Here is an 18,612-nt window from a genome sequence, read left to right on the forward strand (position 1 = left end):
TGGAACGGATTAACATTGCTATGCGGGGCACCACTATGTGTGTGTGTGTGTGTGTGTGTGTGCGCGTGCGTGCGTGCGTGTGTATATGTATGTATTTATTTGTTTATTTATTTAGATCGATTTATACCCCGCCCATCTAGACCAAAGGTCTACTCTGGGCGCCGTTACAAATTTAAAAACAGTAAAACCAATAAACATGCAATAAATCCAAAATGTTAAAATGTGAATTTAAGATACAGCAGAGGGAAAGCCTGCCCAAATAGCCACGTCTTAAGTTTACTTCTGAAGACACTCAGAGAGGGAGCCAGCCGGAGCTCCACAGGCAAGTTGTTCCAGAGGCGAGGGGCCACTGCCGAGAAGGCCTGGTTCCTCGTTCTTTCCTTCCAGACCTCACTCGGCATTAGGCCCCTCAGCCGCCTGGCCTGGCTGGAACGAGTGACTCTGGCAGAATCAAATACTATTCTGTACCTGGAAAACCCTGAAAAGAGTTGCCATAAATCAGAACTGTCTTGACAGCACATGATAATGATGATGATGATGATTCTCTTGACAGCACATGATAATGATGATGATGATTCTCTTGTCAGCCTTAATCCTCCATGAATTTATTGAATTTCTTTTAAAGCTATCTCAGATGGCAGCTGTCATCCTTGGCAACTATTTAATGCAGGATCATACTGTCTTAAATGCTCTACAAAGTTTATCCTTTCTACTATAATGAAAATTAGATAGGTACAACCTTTACATGTTGCACAGTGATCCCATATTTGAGAGTGTCTGAGCAACAGCTCAACAGAAACTTCTATAGTTTCCAGCAACCAGGCTGATTGAGATCTGTTACCAGGTATGCTCTCAGAGCACATGCATGAACTCACACATGGCTGGAGACACACTCATAAGAGATCTTTGAACTACAGTAACAATGTGTCTTGACACAGACTGGGCTGAATATATCACAAAGCGATTCAGAAGAGGATTTTTTTTTTAAAGAACAAAATAAAATACGGCACAGATTCACAATAAAATATTAATGATATATGATTAATATAGTACAGAATAATAATATACACACATACATGCACGCACAAGGGGGAGAGCAGATCAGGGAGCCACCAATGTGTGGGGAAAATATTCATGAAAGATAAAAGATTATGTTGCGTAAGTCTCATTAAACTTCCTTGAATCTGGGGAGTTTTGGAATCCTAGCTAGAATAATGTAAGGGAATTAACAGAAGGGTTCATGCTGAAATAGATACAGCAAGACAATTCACCTCCAAAATTTCTCCAGAATAATCAATATGGCTACTATGTGTCTTTTTTAAATCTAGTTTTGGCTAGGCTCACTAAAGTGAACTGGTTACTTGTTAGTCATGTGTCCAGTTGGCCTTATCTTAATCTTTGTGATTTGGCTGATCCTATCTGATGGTCCAGAGACATTGCATAGGAAGAGGATAGGCAAATTTGTTTAGGAAAATGCAGACCATTCTGGGGTGTTTCTTCCCTCAGACCTCTAATAAGTTGATCTGATCTTTCCGGCCTCTTTACAAGAGGGCTGTCCTGTGAGATGAATCCTTGGCTAAGATATTCCTGTCTTCTATGTAATGTAAATAGAGATCGGAGGTACAGTATATTCCTGTAATTTCCTCTTGGAGGCTTGGCTCACTTTTTTTAACCTATACAGTGGTGCCCCGCTTAATGATGATAATCCATTCCAGGAAAATCACCGTTAAGCGAAAACATCATAAAGCGAAAAAAACCCAATTGAAACGCATTGAAACCTGTTCAATGTGTTCCAGTGGGGTAAAAACTCACAGTCCAGAGAAGATCCTCCATACGGTGGCCATTTTTGCTGCCTTTATAGTGAGGAATCCGTCCCTAAACATGGCGGGGAGCCATTTAATCACCCAGCGGCTGTTTTGAAACCGCCAATCAGCTGTTTGAAAAACGTCATTTTGCGAAGAGTTGGTTCCCGAAGCAGGGAACCGATTATCGCAAAGCAAAATTCCTCCATTTAGACCATCGTTTTTTGATCGCAATTGTGATCGCAAAAAGATTGTCAAGCGGATTCGTCGTAATGTGGGGCAATCGTAAAGCAAGGCACCACTGTACTTGTCCTTGGCCAGAGAGGTTTTCCAGTTAAAACAGTCTGTGGCATGCACATACATGTCTAGGCAAAAATTAGGCTCTGCAAGGGTATTCTGCAAAAAACCTGAGCAGTTTGGTAAAACTACTCAAAGGGAACAGAAGTGCAAAAAGATTGTACACCATCTTAACAAAGAGGTGGAAATCAGTTAAATGATGCAACAATATTGGGGCATTCAAATTGAAAGGGACATAGATGGATCATATTGGCTGAACCAAAAATAAAAAAGGTTATTGAAGTTGCAGAGACATAAAGCCTCCAAGATGCCCACACTGTTACAACATCCATGACAATAGACCTTCTGAAAGGCAAAGAAGAAAGTGAACCTCTGGCAAAACCATAAGAAGCATAAACTATAGGAAATATTTTGTATTTAACAACCACTACTAGACCTGACGTACGTTTGTAAGGATGCTGGGCAGAAAAGTTAATTCACCAATACAGGGCGGTGGTCAGCTGTCAAAATCGAAATACTTGAAAGAATTATGGGGTTTAAGCGAAGATTGCCAGCCAGCAGAAACCCAAAGTTTGTAGAACATACAGATGCAGACACGGCAGAGGACGACACAGACTATAAGTCCACCATTGCATGGTGAGGGGTCTATCTCAAGGACTAGTCATAAACAAGCTCTACGCCTTGGAGACAGGGATGAGCATCGTGCCCTAGAGTCAGACATGACTGGACTAAATGTCAAGGGGAACCTTTACCTAAGCACAATTAAAAAGGAACATGAGAAAAGCCCTGCTGGATCAGACAGAAAGCCTACAACCAGCATGTGAGTACAAGTAGACCTTGATGCTTGTGTTTCCCAGCAATACAAAGGCCATAATGCCTCTGATAGATGAGATAATATACTGTGATCATGATTACTAGCCATTGACAGCCGCTTCCTCCATATATTTTACTCCAATTCCCTTTTAAACAAACCAAGACTGGCAATCCTATCTCCCTTAGTTGCAAATTCCACACTTCAATTACATGTTGTACTATGCATCTGTAGTGATCTCACTCAATTTTCCAAGCCTAAAGAGCCCAATCTTTCCTCCGGGGGAATTGGTCTGTTGATCATTTCCTGTATCTTCTCCAACTCTATAATGACCTTTTAAGATAAGATTACCAGAATTTTGCAGTCCAAGTGTGGGCACAACCCACTGTTCATGCAATTCTATGCACTTTTTCTCAGAGTAAGTCCCCTAAATTCAAGGTGCCTTACTTTCAAAGAGCCAGAGCAGTGTAGCGGATATATCCAGATCAGAAGTCATGACAGCGGAGTCCACTTGGCCATGAAAACTCACTGCAGATAGTAAGGGTAAAACGATTCTTTAAATACCTCACATACTGTACTATGGAAACCCTATTAGAAAAGACTTGAGATCATATAACTTTATTTGGATTTATACCCAAGGTCTACTCGGGGCGGCTTACATGAGTGTTTAAAATACAATACAATACAATACATAATAACAGCATTTCTTTTAACATATTCTCAGGGCATGCAACCTACAGGTCTTATCCTACTTAGAAGGAATCCCCACTGAACCCAACGGCGCTCAGTGCAGAGAAGACACATAGTAGATTTGCAGACAGTTTATAAATCTGTATTGAAGTCTACGTGGGAACACATTTCTCGAGTCGAGGCAAAAAAGAAATAGGGGAAGAGAGACTCTTCAATCTCTGAACACGGCCACCCCAGCAGAAAATCTGAGGAAGACTCTCAGGGACCCCGCCCAGCCAAGAAGCGTCGAGCCAGGCAGGCGGGGAGCGGGGGCGCCCCTGCGCAGCAACGGTCACGAAACGGTTCCGCCATTGCTCGAGCGAGAGAGGCCTGGCCGCTTCGGCGCTGAGGGCCCGAAATGGCGGCGCCAGGCCCAAAAGCGGCCCTCGCTCACTAAGAGGGGCCGTCCTGTTCTCTGAGGGGAGGAATCGAGGATGGGCGAAGGAGACTGAGAAGAATCTCGCCTTGGGGGAACCCCACTTTTGGAGAACCGACCCAAGGGGCTGCTTGCCTTTTGGGCTCTTCGGGAAGGGGCGGCCAAGCAAGGCGGAGAGGCGTTGGCAGGGGAAGGGACTACACAGGTTGCTATGCCGGGCCGGCGTCCGCGCCGGGGTTGGGGTGGTGGCTTCTCTCCGTCCTTCTCGTCCCTCCCATCGCCGCCGTTGACTCAGCGCTAGTTTCTGCGAGTCATGCTCGGACATGTCGGGCAGCGTTTAGGGAAGGAGGTAAGTCCGGACTTGCCCTGAGCGGGAGGCGGTATTTATACCCGGGCCTCGCTGGGTTTCGAGTCGAGCCTTGTGGAGTGCCCGGGTTCCGTTGGGTGAGGAAACGGAGAGGGCGCCACGCGAGAGCGGGAGGGGGATTTCTGGAGGCCCGCTTCCTGCCAGAGGCGCGCTAGTCGCCTCGTAAGCAGGGGCGGGCAGCCCGCTAAAATGCGAGGTCGCTTAATTTCTCTCTCCGTGTGTCTGTCTTTGGGCTACTTAACAGGCAAATGTGCAATACTAAAATGGCTTCTCCTGAGCAGCCGGCTGCGGGCACGTCTGGCACCAGTCGTCCCGGCCAAGAAGCGTTGGTGAGTATGGTGAGGAACCGCCGGGGAGCTTTCCTCGAAATTGTTCCTATTTTTTAGCTTTGTAGAAATAAGATTTGGCCTACACAGGCTACGAGCACTAGAACAACTACAGTACAGTACCTTAGTTTGCTTTTTGGGTCTTGTTGGTGTTTGCTTCGAATGAGAGAGCGACTCTTCTCCAAAAAGTTAAGGAGGAAAATGTGAAACTGTCGAAGTCTGAAGAAAATTTAGGCTGCAGCCTACATCTATTTTCGTGAAAGTGAACTTGCTTTCTGAGTACAGTGGTGCCTCACTAGACAGTTACCCCGCATGACAGTTTTTCGCTAGACATATTGACTTTTTGCGATCGCTATAGCGATTCGCAAAACAGTGATTCCTATGGGGGAATTTCGCTGGACAATGTTTGGTCCCTGCTTCGTAAACCGATTTTTGCTAGATCAGTGGTTCTTAACCTTGGGTTACTCAGATGTTTTTGAACTGCAACTCCCAGAAACCCCAGCCAGCACAGCTGGTGGTGAAGGCTTCTGGGAGTTGCAGTCCAAAAACACCTGAGTAACCCAAGGTTAAGAACCACTACGCTAGATGACGATGTTGACAGCTTCCTCCACGCTTGCAAAACAGGTGTTTTCGGGACCTAAGCTTTGCAACACAGCGATTTAAACAGCTGATCAGTGGTTCACAAAGCCGCTTTCCTATGGCTGATCATGGCTGATCGGCTTTCCTATGGCCGATCGTCGCTAGACAACGACGATTCTTCCCCATCGGAATGCATTAAACAGGTTTCAATGCATTCCAGTGGGGGAATGCTTTTCGCTAGACAATGATTTCGCTAAACAGCGATTTCAGTGGAACGGATTATCATTGTCTAGCGAGGCACCACTGTAATGTTTTTTTTTTTAATGTTGTATCTTTATTTTCAGGTTAAACCCAAGCCTTTGCTGTTGAAACTGTTAAAGTTTGCTGGTGCACAAAAGGATACTTTCACTATGAAGGAAGTAAGTCATAGTAATTGCAAAAAATATGTACTACTTATGTTTTTAATATGTTTTTAATGCAGTCAATCAGAATTCTAGATGGCTATAACACTAGTCAAGAATGAATCCTCTTTTGATGCTGGGACAATGAGTTTGTGATTTTTTTTCATCTTTGCCCTTACATATTTGGACATGGGTAAAATGGTATCAAAACCTGTTATCCCAGCTTCTTGATCTTTAGCAGTTCATTTCAGACTTAAGTTAGGTTCTATAATTTCAGAATGGGCATAGCTGTAAAATGATAGCTGAAGACATGTGAAGTACTGTGTAAATATAAATAATTGTGTCCATGGATATGACAGGCATGCAGAATTAGTATGCTTATGAGAGTGTGGAGGGGAAGGGGCATCATGGAAACATTGTAACAGAAAGGGTGAGCTGAAATCAAACCTGCTTGATGTCTACAAGTATTCTTCATCTATATCAGTGGTTCTTAACCTTTTTGAAAGAAACGCCCCCTTGAGCCATTACGGAAGTTATCATCGCCCCCCTCCCCGCGGTGATGATATCTTTCTTTCTTTCTTTCTTTCTTTATTTATTTATTTATTTATTTATTTATTTATTTAAGACAGTTAAATCCAACGACCCCTGAAAACAAAATTAAATTCCAAGAAAATGAAATGCCCCCCCAAAAAGTAACATTTAATGATTTAGTTGCAAGTGAATTTTAAGACGCAAAAAGAAATATAAAAAGGGCATAAAAACAAATGCAGGAACTAAAAATTTCAAGACAAAAAGTCTGAAACTAAATTAAAATTGGAGGAAAATATATATTCATGCACACTGTAAAAAGGCTGCAGCCATCTTCACAGGTTTGGCTTGCTCCAGCGCCCCCCTACCGCCCCCTTCTGCTCCAGCGCCCTCACGACGCCCCTTTTCGTTCTACCGCCCCCCTGAAAAATGAAATTGCCCACTGGGGGGCATTATCGCCCACGTTAAGAACCACTGATCTATATGATCTAATCCTGTGTACCTTTTTTTGTCATAGAGTGTGATGGAACATTGAAAATTGATGTTCAGTAAATACACTAGAAATTATACTACATTGATCTCTCTTTATAAAATAAAACATTTAAATGTTTGCTATTACAGATACTATTTTATATTGGTCAATATATCATGTCCAAACATCTGTATGATGAAAGGCAGCAGCATATTGTCCATTGTGAAAATGATCTTCTGGGTGATCTTTTTGGTGTACAGAGTTTTTCTGTGAAAGAACACAGGTAAAATATTTGTGGTAACTTGGTATTAAGTGCTGAGAGCGTTGGCTGGTTGGCTGGCATATTTTTACCTGCCAGTGGGGTAGGGGTGAAAAAATGGACATTTTTAAAAAGAATTAAATTATTTTTGTTGAAATCAGATAATAGCCTTTTGTTTTTGTAGCTGTCTGTCTTCAGTCGTTCCATGTTATATGATATAGATACTGGAAAAATAATGCAAATAGTGAAATTTAGGAATATTTGTGTAATAGACAATATAGCTATGCATTTTCTAAAAATTTCCCATTAGTACATGCAAAAGTTTTACCATGTACATGGTTCTGATGTAATTATCAAGATGGTACACTGCAGTAGCATCCTTTAAAAAAATCAACAATAGAAAGCAAGGGCCTCAGAAGAGAATAGTGTCCATAAATAAAAGCTGCTCACTGGAGACAGGGGAGGGCAAGAGCTACAGGTGTGCAGATTTGGGTTTGTGGGTTCCAGTTCCCTGAATTATTGGAAAATTCTGGATATTTCAGTTCAACCACTTATATCTGCACACCTGTAGCTCTTGCCCTCCCCTGCCCCCAGGAGATGGGCTTTTGAGTTATTTATGGACACTATTGGATTCTTAGTCCTTTGCTTTCTATTGTTAATTTCAAAAAAAGGAATCTGCTGCAGTGTGTCCTGGGAGTTGTGGATCATTGGGAGGCACCCTCTATACTGACTGTGCCTTCTAGAAAGCACTGGCAGGTTCCCCCCCTTTTTTTAACAATTTAAAATAAAGCAAAGAAAGGCCTGAAAAGCTGAAAATGGACATCAATAATTTAGAAGCCCCTCTTGGTGGGGTAGAACCTACGGATGTGCAGATTTGAGTTTGTGGTCTGTAAATCCTGAAATCTTGGAAAATTCCAGGAATTGCAGTCCAAAAATGTGAAAAGCAAACATCTCTACTCAAGACTGTCCGTTGCAGGTGTTATAGAGCCCACAGAATGAATGTAATGAAGGGAACAGCTGTGACGTTCCTGAAATTCTGTGCAGAGTGTTTTTGGTACCGTTCCTCTGGAAAACTTTCCACTTACTACAGTTTTGTTTCTGGGATCAAATGGATCTTGAGACGCATAGTAATTTTACAAACAGTTACTTTGGTTTTGAATTTTACCTGGCTTTATGACTTAATGGTTTTCAGTCTCTCAATGAAATTGATTGAGCTTTTTTAAAGCATTCTGGAAAAAAAGGATAATATTAACTCAGAGCAAAAGAAGCACATTCAAATACAGCTTTAAAACATATGGTGCAAATAAAAACATCTCGGTGCACATAAATCAGACATGTCAAATGATGGGGTTTTTTTGGCATTGAAATAAGAAGTAAGAACAGAAAGCACAACTTGCATTTGTACCTATGAACTTCTAAGAACTGGGCCAAGCAACATTCTGTCTTAGCTGTGCAGCCATGCAGTACTGCATCAGTGCCACGCATCCACAGCCAGTGTTGCCGACCATTTGGTTCCAGTTGCAGCTGCGTATGTGGAGCAGGGCCCAGTGCTGGTAGAAAATTAGAGGAAATGTTGGGACCAAGTGTTTTTAAAGGTAGCAGTACTCTCTTTCACCTCTATAGTCAGCCTTTTATCTTGCAGAATTGTTTGTTTAGAGTATCTTCAAAATAAACATGAGCACTTAATTTATATTATTTAATCCTGTTATTTAATTTTATTTTTTAAGGCAATTATATTTGATGATTTACAAAAACCTGGTAACAGTTGGACAGCAAGGTAAGCTAGTTTACTGTTACAATCATGTTATTTATTGTTACTTGGGGAAAGATTTGTTAGATATATTTAACTAAATTTTACAGTAATTATTTCAGTATTGGCATGAAATGTTTTATGGCATGCAGGAACACACTGAAATGGAACACACTGAAATGCAAGCAAGACTCTTGAATGATCAATAGACAAGAGTTGGTATTTTCAATGATGGCTTGGACATAATCCAAAATCTTGTTTTAGTGTGTCTGAGCAATGCAAAGCCTTATGTCCTTCTTCCCACTCACCGACCCACCAATTCCTGAAGACATATTTGTAAGTGTTTGCTTGGTTTGTTTAAACAAACCAAGTTGAGAAAACATGAAATTAATATGTCTTACATTGACCATAGTTAATGTTAACTAGAGTTTGTCCATTTGAATGATATGTGAGACTATGGTGAGTTAAAAGTAAAGACTTATTTCTGAGAAAGAGTGGGTAAGTTCTAAGGCTTGTCAAGCTCTTTCCAATATTGGCATAGTTGTGCTAACCAGTGTACAGATTTAGCTTATTTCTACAGTTCATACATTTTTTAAAAACCTATTTATCCGTCACCAGCGTAAGCTCATATAAACTGCAGTGTGAAGCTATTACTAAAAACCAGACTTACCCATAGGTGAGCGCAAGAAAATTAGAATTCATTTGTTCAAATGTTAAAACTTAGACACCCTCAAGCTTACAGAATATGTCTGCCACTCTACAGTTGTCACCATATGGCTCTTGTGTATGAATGCATGACCTAGCCTTGCAGCTGTAATCCTTTCCATTCCCAAAGTTTTTGGTGGCAGTATTGGTAGCTGTGTAAATGTGGATTTTAAAATGATAACACTAGAATAGACCTTGACGTTCAGAATTATTCTTTGTATGGTTTTAAAGAAAGGGAGTTTAATTTATTGTATAGGGTTTTTTTTAGTTGTAGAAATGTTTTGAGCAAATCAGCATCTGTTAGGATTTTGAGCAGTTCATGTGTTTAGCATTGCAGCTTATTAATCCTTGTATTTTTAAAAAATGTATATTTGAACCATCTGTTGCCCCCTTTGGTGACTTCCGATGTGTATTTCTTTTGAAGACTCTAATATTGTTAACACCTCTGTGAATCAATCAAGGTGCCAACTAGAAAATGGAAATACTCTGAAGGTAATTTTAATTACATGGTACATTCCTATCCTTCTCGTCTTTCAACTCTGGATCAGTGAAATTGATCTCTGTATGGTGTCTTATTTATTTAATCTTTTCTTTTGAGCAGGAATTAGTGCAAGAATCAAGTGACACAACTGCATCTAGGAGGAGGGCACACAGTGAAACGGGTAGGTGAGGCCTTTTTTGTATGTTTCAAGACTTCCAATAGCCTGCATATTCAGAGCTATTAGCTATATAGTACTGCCAGATAACACAAAAAGTTACAAATTGGAGAGGGAGGGAGGAGAAAATGTGGCTCCTGAGGTGTGAGTGTTGACTTCTTTGAAGCTTCAGTGGAGGTAGAGCATTGCCTGTCTCTACAACTTGCAGCTTTCTGGCCACAGAACTTATGTGGCTGTTTTTCTTAAAGCTTTTTGTAAGCCTCCTTTTATCCTTTGTTCTCCAAATGTGCAAAGCACATGAAAATATAAGGCAGCATTTTCAGCCATGACGTGTGTCTTGCCTTTTCTGATTGGCTTGAGCTCCTTCCATGGCCTAGCTCTTTACTTGCCACCTTCCATGAGCACTCTTATTGCTCTTGGCTATGCTGCTTTTATCTGAAAAGGAAGGTCCTGTTTTACCTGCTTGTAAATAGATATTGATGTCAGCAAATATGCCTTTTAGATTCCTTTGTGTACTTAACTTGTATGAGAAGAATTCTTCTTTCAAATGATACAGAATACAGTTTATTGTTATGGCCCTTAGACCAATCACACGGGGGGGGCATAGACATTTCCAGTTTCCAAAATTCCAAATACCTCATAAAAATATTTGACATTAAAAGACTATTTAAAATCTAGTATCTAGCTACTATTACATTTCAAAATTTCAGTTACTTCATAAAAAAAATTTGGCATTTAAAACACAATTTAAAATCTAGTATCTAGTTACTATGGAATTTCCAAAGCCTGAATATTGCCATACAAAATCTGGCTATTTGATAAGTGATCTCGGAGTCTGTATCAAGAAACTCAAATCTACTTTTTCTTTGATCACTGGGGTGATGATCTCCTTACAAGCTACCTCATAATCAGACAGTTATTTGCCTACAGTCCTCAGACCCATCATACAGAGGAGTGGGCAACCCAGATCTACACAGTCTCTGCAATATGTAAAAACATCAAACTTAGACATAAAAACAAACGAGTAATACAAGCGATTCAAAACCCTCCATGCCAATACCAGAGCCAAGCATTATTTCAAACGATATGTTTTCACCGAGACTTTTGAAAAGTGAGATTTACTAGGTTGTAGAAATGTGTTAGCTTCTTTTCATCTATTTGAAATGCTGTTATCACAATCTTTTGGAGCTGTATAGGCAACTCACTTGTCACAGCATCATCTTAGAAGGGATTATTTGTATTTCTCAGATGGGAACTGAGCTCAGCCCTTCCAACAGCTGTAGTGCCACACTGGAGTTATGATCAACACATCCTGTTCTGCTAGGTTAGCACAACTATAAATTACAAAGTACAACACCTGCCTAAGGCTTTCTGTGCTGTACTGCCTATTCAGACTAGAAAACATAACATTTGTGTGACTTGTAGTAGAAGTGTCAACAAAGTGGGACACAGGGAGCTTTCACATGCAGTGTTTTTGCTCTGCTCCACATACACCATATCCAAGGTTCTGCACCTTTTGTTGTCAAGGGAGCCAGTTGATTTGTGTTCTTGACATTGAAGATCAGATTCAACTACATTCACTGGTATTCTTATGAGTTCCCACTGTGTGGAAAATTCTGCCAGTGTGGTATTTCAGGCTTGTGCCACTTACACAGGTGTCACAAGCAGAAGCAGAGTTTTTTTTTTCATAAAGGTTACTACTTGCACAAGAGCAGTGCTTGTGTGACTAGCATGAGCCCATACATGGCTAGGCTTTACCTTTAGTGGGAACTCAGTTGGATATTGCCATTTTTATTTGTTTCATATGAAACAAATTTGTTTTATTTGTTTCACTCATAAAAATGAATAGACATAAATTGCAAAGTACAACACCTCCCTAAGGATGTCAGTGCTGTACTACCTATTGCCTTTTGGTGGCTTCATTGGCGAGTTTGTTTTCTTATGGTTTTGAATTATTTTAAAATATCTGTTCTGAGTCTTAAAAAGAAAATACTATACTATGATTTCAGCAATACACCAAAGCATCTAGGTGTAAGCTCAGTTAAGTTCAGTAATATGAACCTTGGAGTAAAAGGTACAGGATTTTGTTGTAAATTTTTCTTTTTTCCTTAGGCTGCCAGTGGGACCTTTGGTAATGTTACACCTAGTATAACATCTTACATATTTCCATCATTGCAGTGTGGAGCAGTAAACATTCACAAGAGAATGTGAATGTTTACCGCTGTGATGGAAAACTGCAGCCCCCATGTGTTTCTGATGTTGGGGATCACATATGGCAGAAAGAGACAGAACCAAGAAACCCTAGGACAAAATCTGGATTTATAAAACTGTACAGTACTATAGATTTGCTACACTCTTTTATCCTGCAGAAGAAAGTGTTTCAGAAGATACAAATGATGAAAGACAGAGAAAGCGGCACAAGTCAGACAGCATTTCCCTTACATTTGATGATAGCCTTTCATGGTGTTTAGCAAGCGACCTGTATTGTGGTCAAAGCAATGGCAGCAGTTCCACAAGCTCTCCCTCAAGTCCAGTAAGTAGAGGGTGTGTGTGTGTGTGTGTGTGTGTGTGTGTGTGTGAGAGAGAGAGAGAGAGAGAGAGAGAGAGAGAGAGAGAGAGAGGAAATTCTGTAAATTGTTCTAACATTTTAGAGGCTTTATGAACAAAGAGGTTATTGTGTGATCAGACTCTGCTGTTGCAAGTTATACTTCACTGCTTGTAAAGTTTGGCAAGTGGGATCTGCGCTTGTCTTCTCCATGACATGCTTGCACTTTGCATATCAATCTTTCTCTCACACTTGTTCCCAAGGTAATGTAAATGGTAGCTGAAAACAGAAAAATTATATGTCAAAAAGAAACTTAGTGGCATAGTCCACAAACAAAATCAAAAGGTAGAGTTGAAGAATACCTTTATTAGGGCTAGCAAAATATTGGAGAGGGGGAAGAAAGAGGCAAGCTTTTGAGCTTGTTGAAACGCTTAAAATTTGTTTTTTATGGACTCTTAATGTCACTCTCGGTCTCTCTCTTGCTCTCACTCTCTTTTTCTTTCTTTATTGATACCAGGTTGGTTGCCTAATAAAAGCATTACTTTAATTGTGGGCCATGCATTCAGGTTTATTCTTTTATGTGTATTGCTCGGGAAGATCCATCACCAGAAGGAAATCTTGCCACTCTGATTGCCAATGTGTTCTCAGTTCATCTATTCTGTGTGAATCCCCATCCCTTAGTGATCTACTACTTGTGCTTCCTGCTAGATTTCCTAGATTCTTTTTTAAATATTTAAACTATATTTTTGTTTATTTTTGTAAACCATTTTATTTTGCTCACTCCTTTATTCATATCAAAAGAAATACTATTATATATCATGTTATGTGTCTTATTTGTATAAGTTGGTTCTTCTGTTACAGTAAATAATTTTTCAGATACAATTGATATTGTTTGGAAGGCAGCTTTTTAGAAGTTTATGTAGTGCTTTAGGAGATAATTATTAAGTGTTGTAACCATCCATATAGAATCAAAGCTGGCACTACTCTTAATAGCTGAGAGTATATTTTCATGTCATTGCAGAGCTTCAGTGATGTTCCTTAGTCTGCTGACTACTCAGTGTCCCCACAATACTGGAACTGTTTCAAAAGATTTCCTATTCTTATTGCTATTCATAAATGGAGAAGGACAAGCTTTTTTCCTTTTGTTAATGTATGGATAGCCGTAAAAAAACACCTAGGAGTTGAATTTAAGCTTCTTGATATTATTGTGTATCACTTCTTATGAGAAGTTTTGCTCGTTTGGTTCGGAAATGAAAATAAGCAAATTAGTTGCATAGATCTTTACTAGAGTAGCCTAGTCCAAGTATTGGAGCAGGCTTATTTCTGTAGCTTCAAGCAATCCTCTTGTCATTCATGTGTATATTACATCAATGTATTCTAAAATGTGTAGTGTTCTTTTTGTGGATTTCAAACCACTTAATTGCCTTGCTCTTGTTCTAGTCACAGACATATTTAAAGGACGTTGATTCTCCCTCTTTTAGGATCATAATGCCAGTTTGAGTGACTGGTTTGATGATGATTCCGTCTCGGATCAATTCAGTGTTGAATTTGAAGTTGAATCTATCCATTCAGAGGACTACAGCCCTAATGAAGAAGGACTTGAGCTTACAGATGAGGATGATGAGGTATGTATATTTAAAATAAAGTTAGAATATTCATGTAGAAAGTACTTCCTGGGTTGAATCCAGATTTAGTTGTGCAGAGAGTGGAATCAACACATTAACAAGAATAGTCTCATTGATTTCAGTGGGTTTAAAATCTGGATCCAGTTCCCAGTATTTAGATTGCCGTAGCTGAGTCAGTCTGTGTGATTAATCAGTCTGACTAGTGGCAACTCTTCACAGCTTTAAAGGTCTTTCCCTTCTACCCATTTAACTAGAGGAACCTAGGCTTGATCTGGAACTTCCTAGTGCAAGGTACAGTATGTCTCTACCATAGGACATGTGGCCTGTGACCCCTCTTTAAGTATTGACTAATCCATGTGATTAGGTTCAGCCTGAGGGGGACCTGAGGGACATTGGAGGACAGTGTATTTTGACTGGAATTCCCTTTTAGCTTTCTGACTCTGGATGTTTATTATCTGAAAATTACTGTTGGTATCCTTGGGCAAAAAAAAATCCTATGGTTTGGAAGCAAGTTAAATAAAAAAAAATGCCTCTGCAAGTTTGAATATATAGTTTTTTCAGATGGTAAATATGTTTCTGTTAGTTACAAAGTAGTCACAAGACACCAATACTACATACCATCTTATTAGGCAAATCCATATTCGTGTTCTTCATGGGATAGTGGATAGAGCAAAGGACTAGGACTTAGGAGATCTGTTTGATTCCCCGCTAGCCTTGAAAGCTTACTGGTGAGGTTGGAGTGGGGAGGACTGGTAAAATCCTTAAATATCACATTTATCTTGAAAGCACTATGAGAGTCACTATAAGTTGATTTGGACTTGACAGCACATACCACATGCATATAAACACTAACTATAACGACCAGACCAGATGGGCAGGATATAAATCAAATAAATAAATAAATAAAATAACTGGAAGCTAAAATTTTTCTTCCATCAGATCTACCAAGTGACTATATATCAAGCTGAAGACAGCGATATGGATTCATTTGATGATGATCCTGAGATCTCCCTAGCTGTAAGTAAAATCCTGACTTGGTATGAAATACATCATATTCTTAGGTCCCAAGAACAGGTCCCCTTTCCAGTCCTCAAGTTCATAGCAAAGCTAGCCCATTAACTTAGGAATATACTTAATTCCCTTAAGAATACCATCCATTGTATTGCTTACATAAACTCTGGAATATTGGGGATCTCATGATGACCACACACACCCCAGCTACCAGAGGTCAGATATCTCTACAGAGCCTCTTGTACTTGATACTGAATAAATTCAGCTCTGGGTCTGTGATATCTTCCCTTGCTGAAATTTCAATGAAACCATTTGCTTGCCATCACATGTAAATGATTTCCTTGGTGCAAGTTAGGACTCGGTCCCAGAATGCTGCAAGACTAGTCAGGGGACCTGTTTTCAGTTTTGGGATCCAATTCTGGGTGGATCAAAAGGGGCATTCGAGAACATTATCTTCCACTGAAATGCCACCTTAAACACTCCATACTGTGCTGAGGCCACCATACTGTATCTTGCCTGTCAAAATCCGTTTGCCTAATTGTTAACTGATTCTAGGGTCTGAGGATCTATCAGGAACTCCAGTAACCTCCATCTTGGCATGTGTTGTTGTATACAAGGTGAAAATCTCTCCTGAAAAGGAATGGAAGGAGAAATATTTGAAAGATAGTTTTTGCCCTCTTGATTCGGTCACATTCATTTATACCTGAAACATACGCCCCTTTTCACATGCCTTCCAAACTCTTCCCACATTAGTCCATAACATCCTGTTGTCTCAGTACCAAAGAAGAAAACATGACATAAGCTTCTGTATAATACTCCTGCTTTGCCTGGAGGGTAACAAGATAATGAGAACAGAATTGGAGAGCTAGCTTATGAGGCCCCTATAGCCAGAACATATATAGATAAGGAGATAGCTTGGGTCATTACACATTCTTTATAGTACTGTGTTTGTCATGTCCCTGTACCGCAGGGGTGGGCAATTAATTTCTATAGGGGGGCCACATGAAAAGAACTGAACTGTGTTCAGGGGCCGAACCAACTTTACTTAAAAATAAAATGAAACAGTGATGTTATGATTGTTTTTATTTTAAACTTGTTAATCTTCACAAATACTAAAGAGGTTTTTGCGGTATGTTAAAGATAAGCAACTGATCAATTTTAGACAAAAAGCTATAAATGGTTTTGATGTTCAGAACTGCCTGCAGGCCTCACTTTACTCAGGTCTGCTGTACCGTGTGGTGTTTAAGGCAAAATAGTTATCTTGGGTTTTTCTTCAAATTTTGGTTTCATTGCTATTAACTGTTTTGTATCTAATTCACTGAAGGACTATTGGAAATGCTCAAACTGCAATGAAATGAACCCCCCTCTTCCACGCCATTGCCCCAGGTGCTGGGCTCTTCGGGAGGACTGGCTCCCTGATAAGACAGGGAAATCTAAAGAGAGCAAACTTGAAAATGGTACTTCACTGGAACCTGAGAAAGCCACACCACTGGAACTGGAGGAAGGTGTTGATGTGCCTGACTGCAAAAAAGGGAAAATGGATGAAGGTAAAGAAACAGAAGATGCAAAAGAAAGCTCAGAGTCTCAGGAAAGTGAGGAATATTCTCAACCATCTACATCTAGCAGTATGCTGTGCAGCAGCCAGAGGGACTCTAAAGAATCTGAGAAGGAAGACACTGAGGACAAAGAAAAAAGCCCGGAATCCAGTCTACCTCTGTCTAGTATAGAACCTTGTGTTATATGCCAAACGAGACCTAAAAATGGTTGCATAGTACATGGAAGGACAGGACATCTCATGTCATGTTTCACATGTGCAAAAAAACTAAAGAAACGGAACAAGCCCTGTCCGGTCTGTCGACAACCAATTGAAATGATCGTGCTAACTTATTTTTCCTAGCTGGAATGCAAGCAGACTTTTCAAGGATTATAGAGTGACACAAGATAAAATATTTTGGAAGTTTACAGACGTGTGTTTTTATTTTTCAAATGAGTCTTAAACATTGCACTGGAATTTTAGTTTAATCATAATGTTTTCAAAATCCTTCTTGTCCAGAGACATACAATTAGCCTAAACAGCCAAGTATGTTCATGCATAAGACCATGTTAACTTAAGAGTGGTGTGTAGTGATTAGAGTGCTCATGGGTGACAATCTTTTTAAACAGTTCTTCTCCCTTGGTTCAAATGAGAATGAATTTGTACTTCAGATCTTCTACTTCTATAAATTGTCTAATCAGAAAAGAATTGGGACTGTATTGTAATTGTGTGTGTATTTGTATATCTTGGTTGCATCAGTTAATGAGTTCATCATATTTTTATTAAACAGGAAACTTGTACAGGTGGTTCTCTTGACCACCATACGGTTTGGAAATAGACATTAGCTATGGGATTGTGGGTGTTCCTTCCCTCCCATTATTTTTTTCCTCAGGGTACAATGGCCAGGTGAATGGCACTTCACCTGGCCATTGTACAAGAGATAACAGGATACTCGGAAGCGGAGTTGGAAGCTGATGAACATGTCATTGAATATTCTTAATACCAGTTTCAGTGCACCCTCTAACCACAGTTTAGGGAAGATAGTGCTTTGAGGCTGGGTAAACAACCAGCCCATCGTCTCTTAAGAAATCTCTTTGTTAAATATGCACTGCCCCCTTCGTAGAGGTAAATATGCATTTGCTGCCCATAGCACCCAGGAATGGTTTAAGTATAGCCTGTGAAACTGAGGGGAGAGACAGAGTGATGATCAAAATCCCTTGAATTCTGCTTGAAGATGCTGTGGATCATATTCTATCTGCATTTCTGTGATTAAGTTCTAAAGGTCTATAAAATGTTAAGTTTTTGTTTAGGTTTTTCCTCAAAATTTATCTAAAGAACTTGCTGTTTTGTTAAGAGTTGTTTTTAAAAGGACTTTTAGTTCCACTATGAGGGAGGATTCATAAGTCAATTCATCAAGCAAATAAGGAGTATTAAAATACGTATTTATTTAGCACATCCAGAGTGGAGAAAACATGAACAGTGTTGTCCTATATGAAAGCAGTACAAAATTTGAATTATAAATATACTGATAAGTAAATATATGATCAGTTCTTCAATAAATTTATCAGTTGATGGCTCTCATTTTCTGGCTCTAGCTTCAAAGTTTGTGTTTTACTCAAGAATCTGCAGCCAGGTTTCAGTTTGCAGTCTGGAAAGCAGCTCCTTGTTTGGAGGAGGAGAAGTATTGGATCGTGGAGAATTCCCTGCCCCACTGTATGCTAGGCAAAGGGAGAGGACTAGTGGTGGACCACTGCCTCAAAAGATCCTTTATATAAAAGTCGTAAATTCTTTTATCACCTTCCTGCAAGCTTTGCTTGATTTCAGAAGGTGGGACAGGGC

The 18,612-nt window shown here is 39.9% G+C and overlaps 1 protein-coding gene across 1 annotated transcript; it reads left to right on the top strand.

The window, feature by feature from the left end:
- Nucleotides 1-4,224: 4,224 nt before the first annotated feature.
- Nucleotides 4,225-18,354, top strand: MDM2 (MDM2 proto-oncogene). Its single transcript, XM_020786020.3, has 11 exons — nt 4,225-4,364; nt 4,627-4,711; nt 5,632-5,706; nt 6,838-6,971; nt 8,675-8,724; nt 9,827-9,894; nt 10,004-10,064; nt 12,428-12,591; nt 14,085-14,228; nt 15,168-15,245; nt 16,564-18,354. Exons 2-11 carry the CDS (start codon nt 4,631-4,633, stop codon nt 17,134-17,136), a joined length of 1,428 nt encoding a protein of 475 aa, XP_020641679.3. The 5' UTR covers nt 4,225-4,364; nt 4,627-4,630; the 3' UTR covers nt 17,137-18,354.
- Nucleotides 18,355-18,612: the final 258 nt, after the last annotated feature.

Source organism: Pogona vitticeps, chromosome 5 (genome assembly GCF_051106095.1).
Source record: "Pogona vitticeps strain Pit_001003342236 chromosome 5, PviZW2.1, whole genome shotgun sequence".
NCBI lineage: Eukaryota > Metazoa > Chordata > Lepidosauria > Squamata > Agamidae > Pogona > Pogona vitticeps.

Bases quoted from the DNA above. Each gene is read 5' to 3' on its own strand.
- MDM2 (XM_020786020.3), top strand. From the start codon at position 4,631: ATGTGCAATACTAAAATGGCTTCTCCTGAGCAGCCGGCTGCGGGCACG. The intron at 8,725-9,826 runs GTAAGCTAGTTT...TTTCTTTTGAAG, and splicing joins GGTAACAGTTGGACAGCAAG to ACTCTAATATTGTTAACACC. The intron at 9,895-10,003 runs GTAATTTTAATT...TCTTTTGAGCAG, and splicing joins AAAATGGAAATACTCTGAAG to GAATTAGTGCAAGAATCAAG.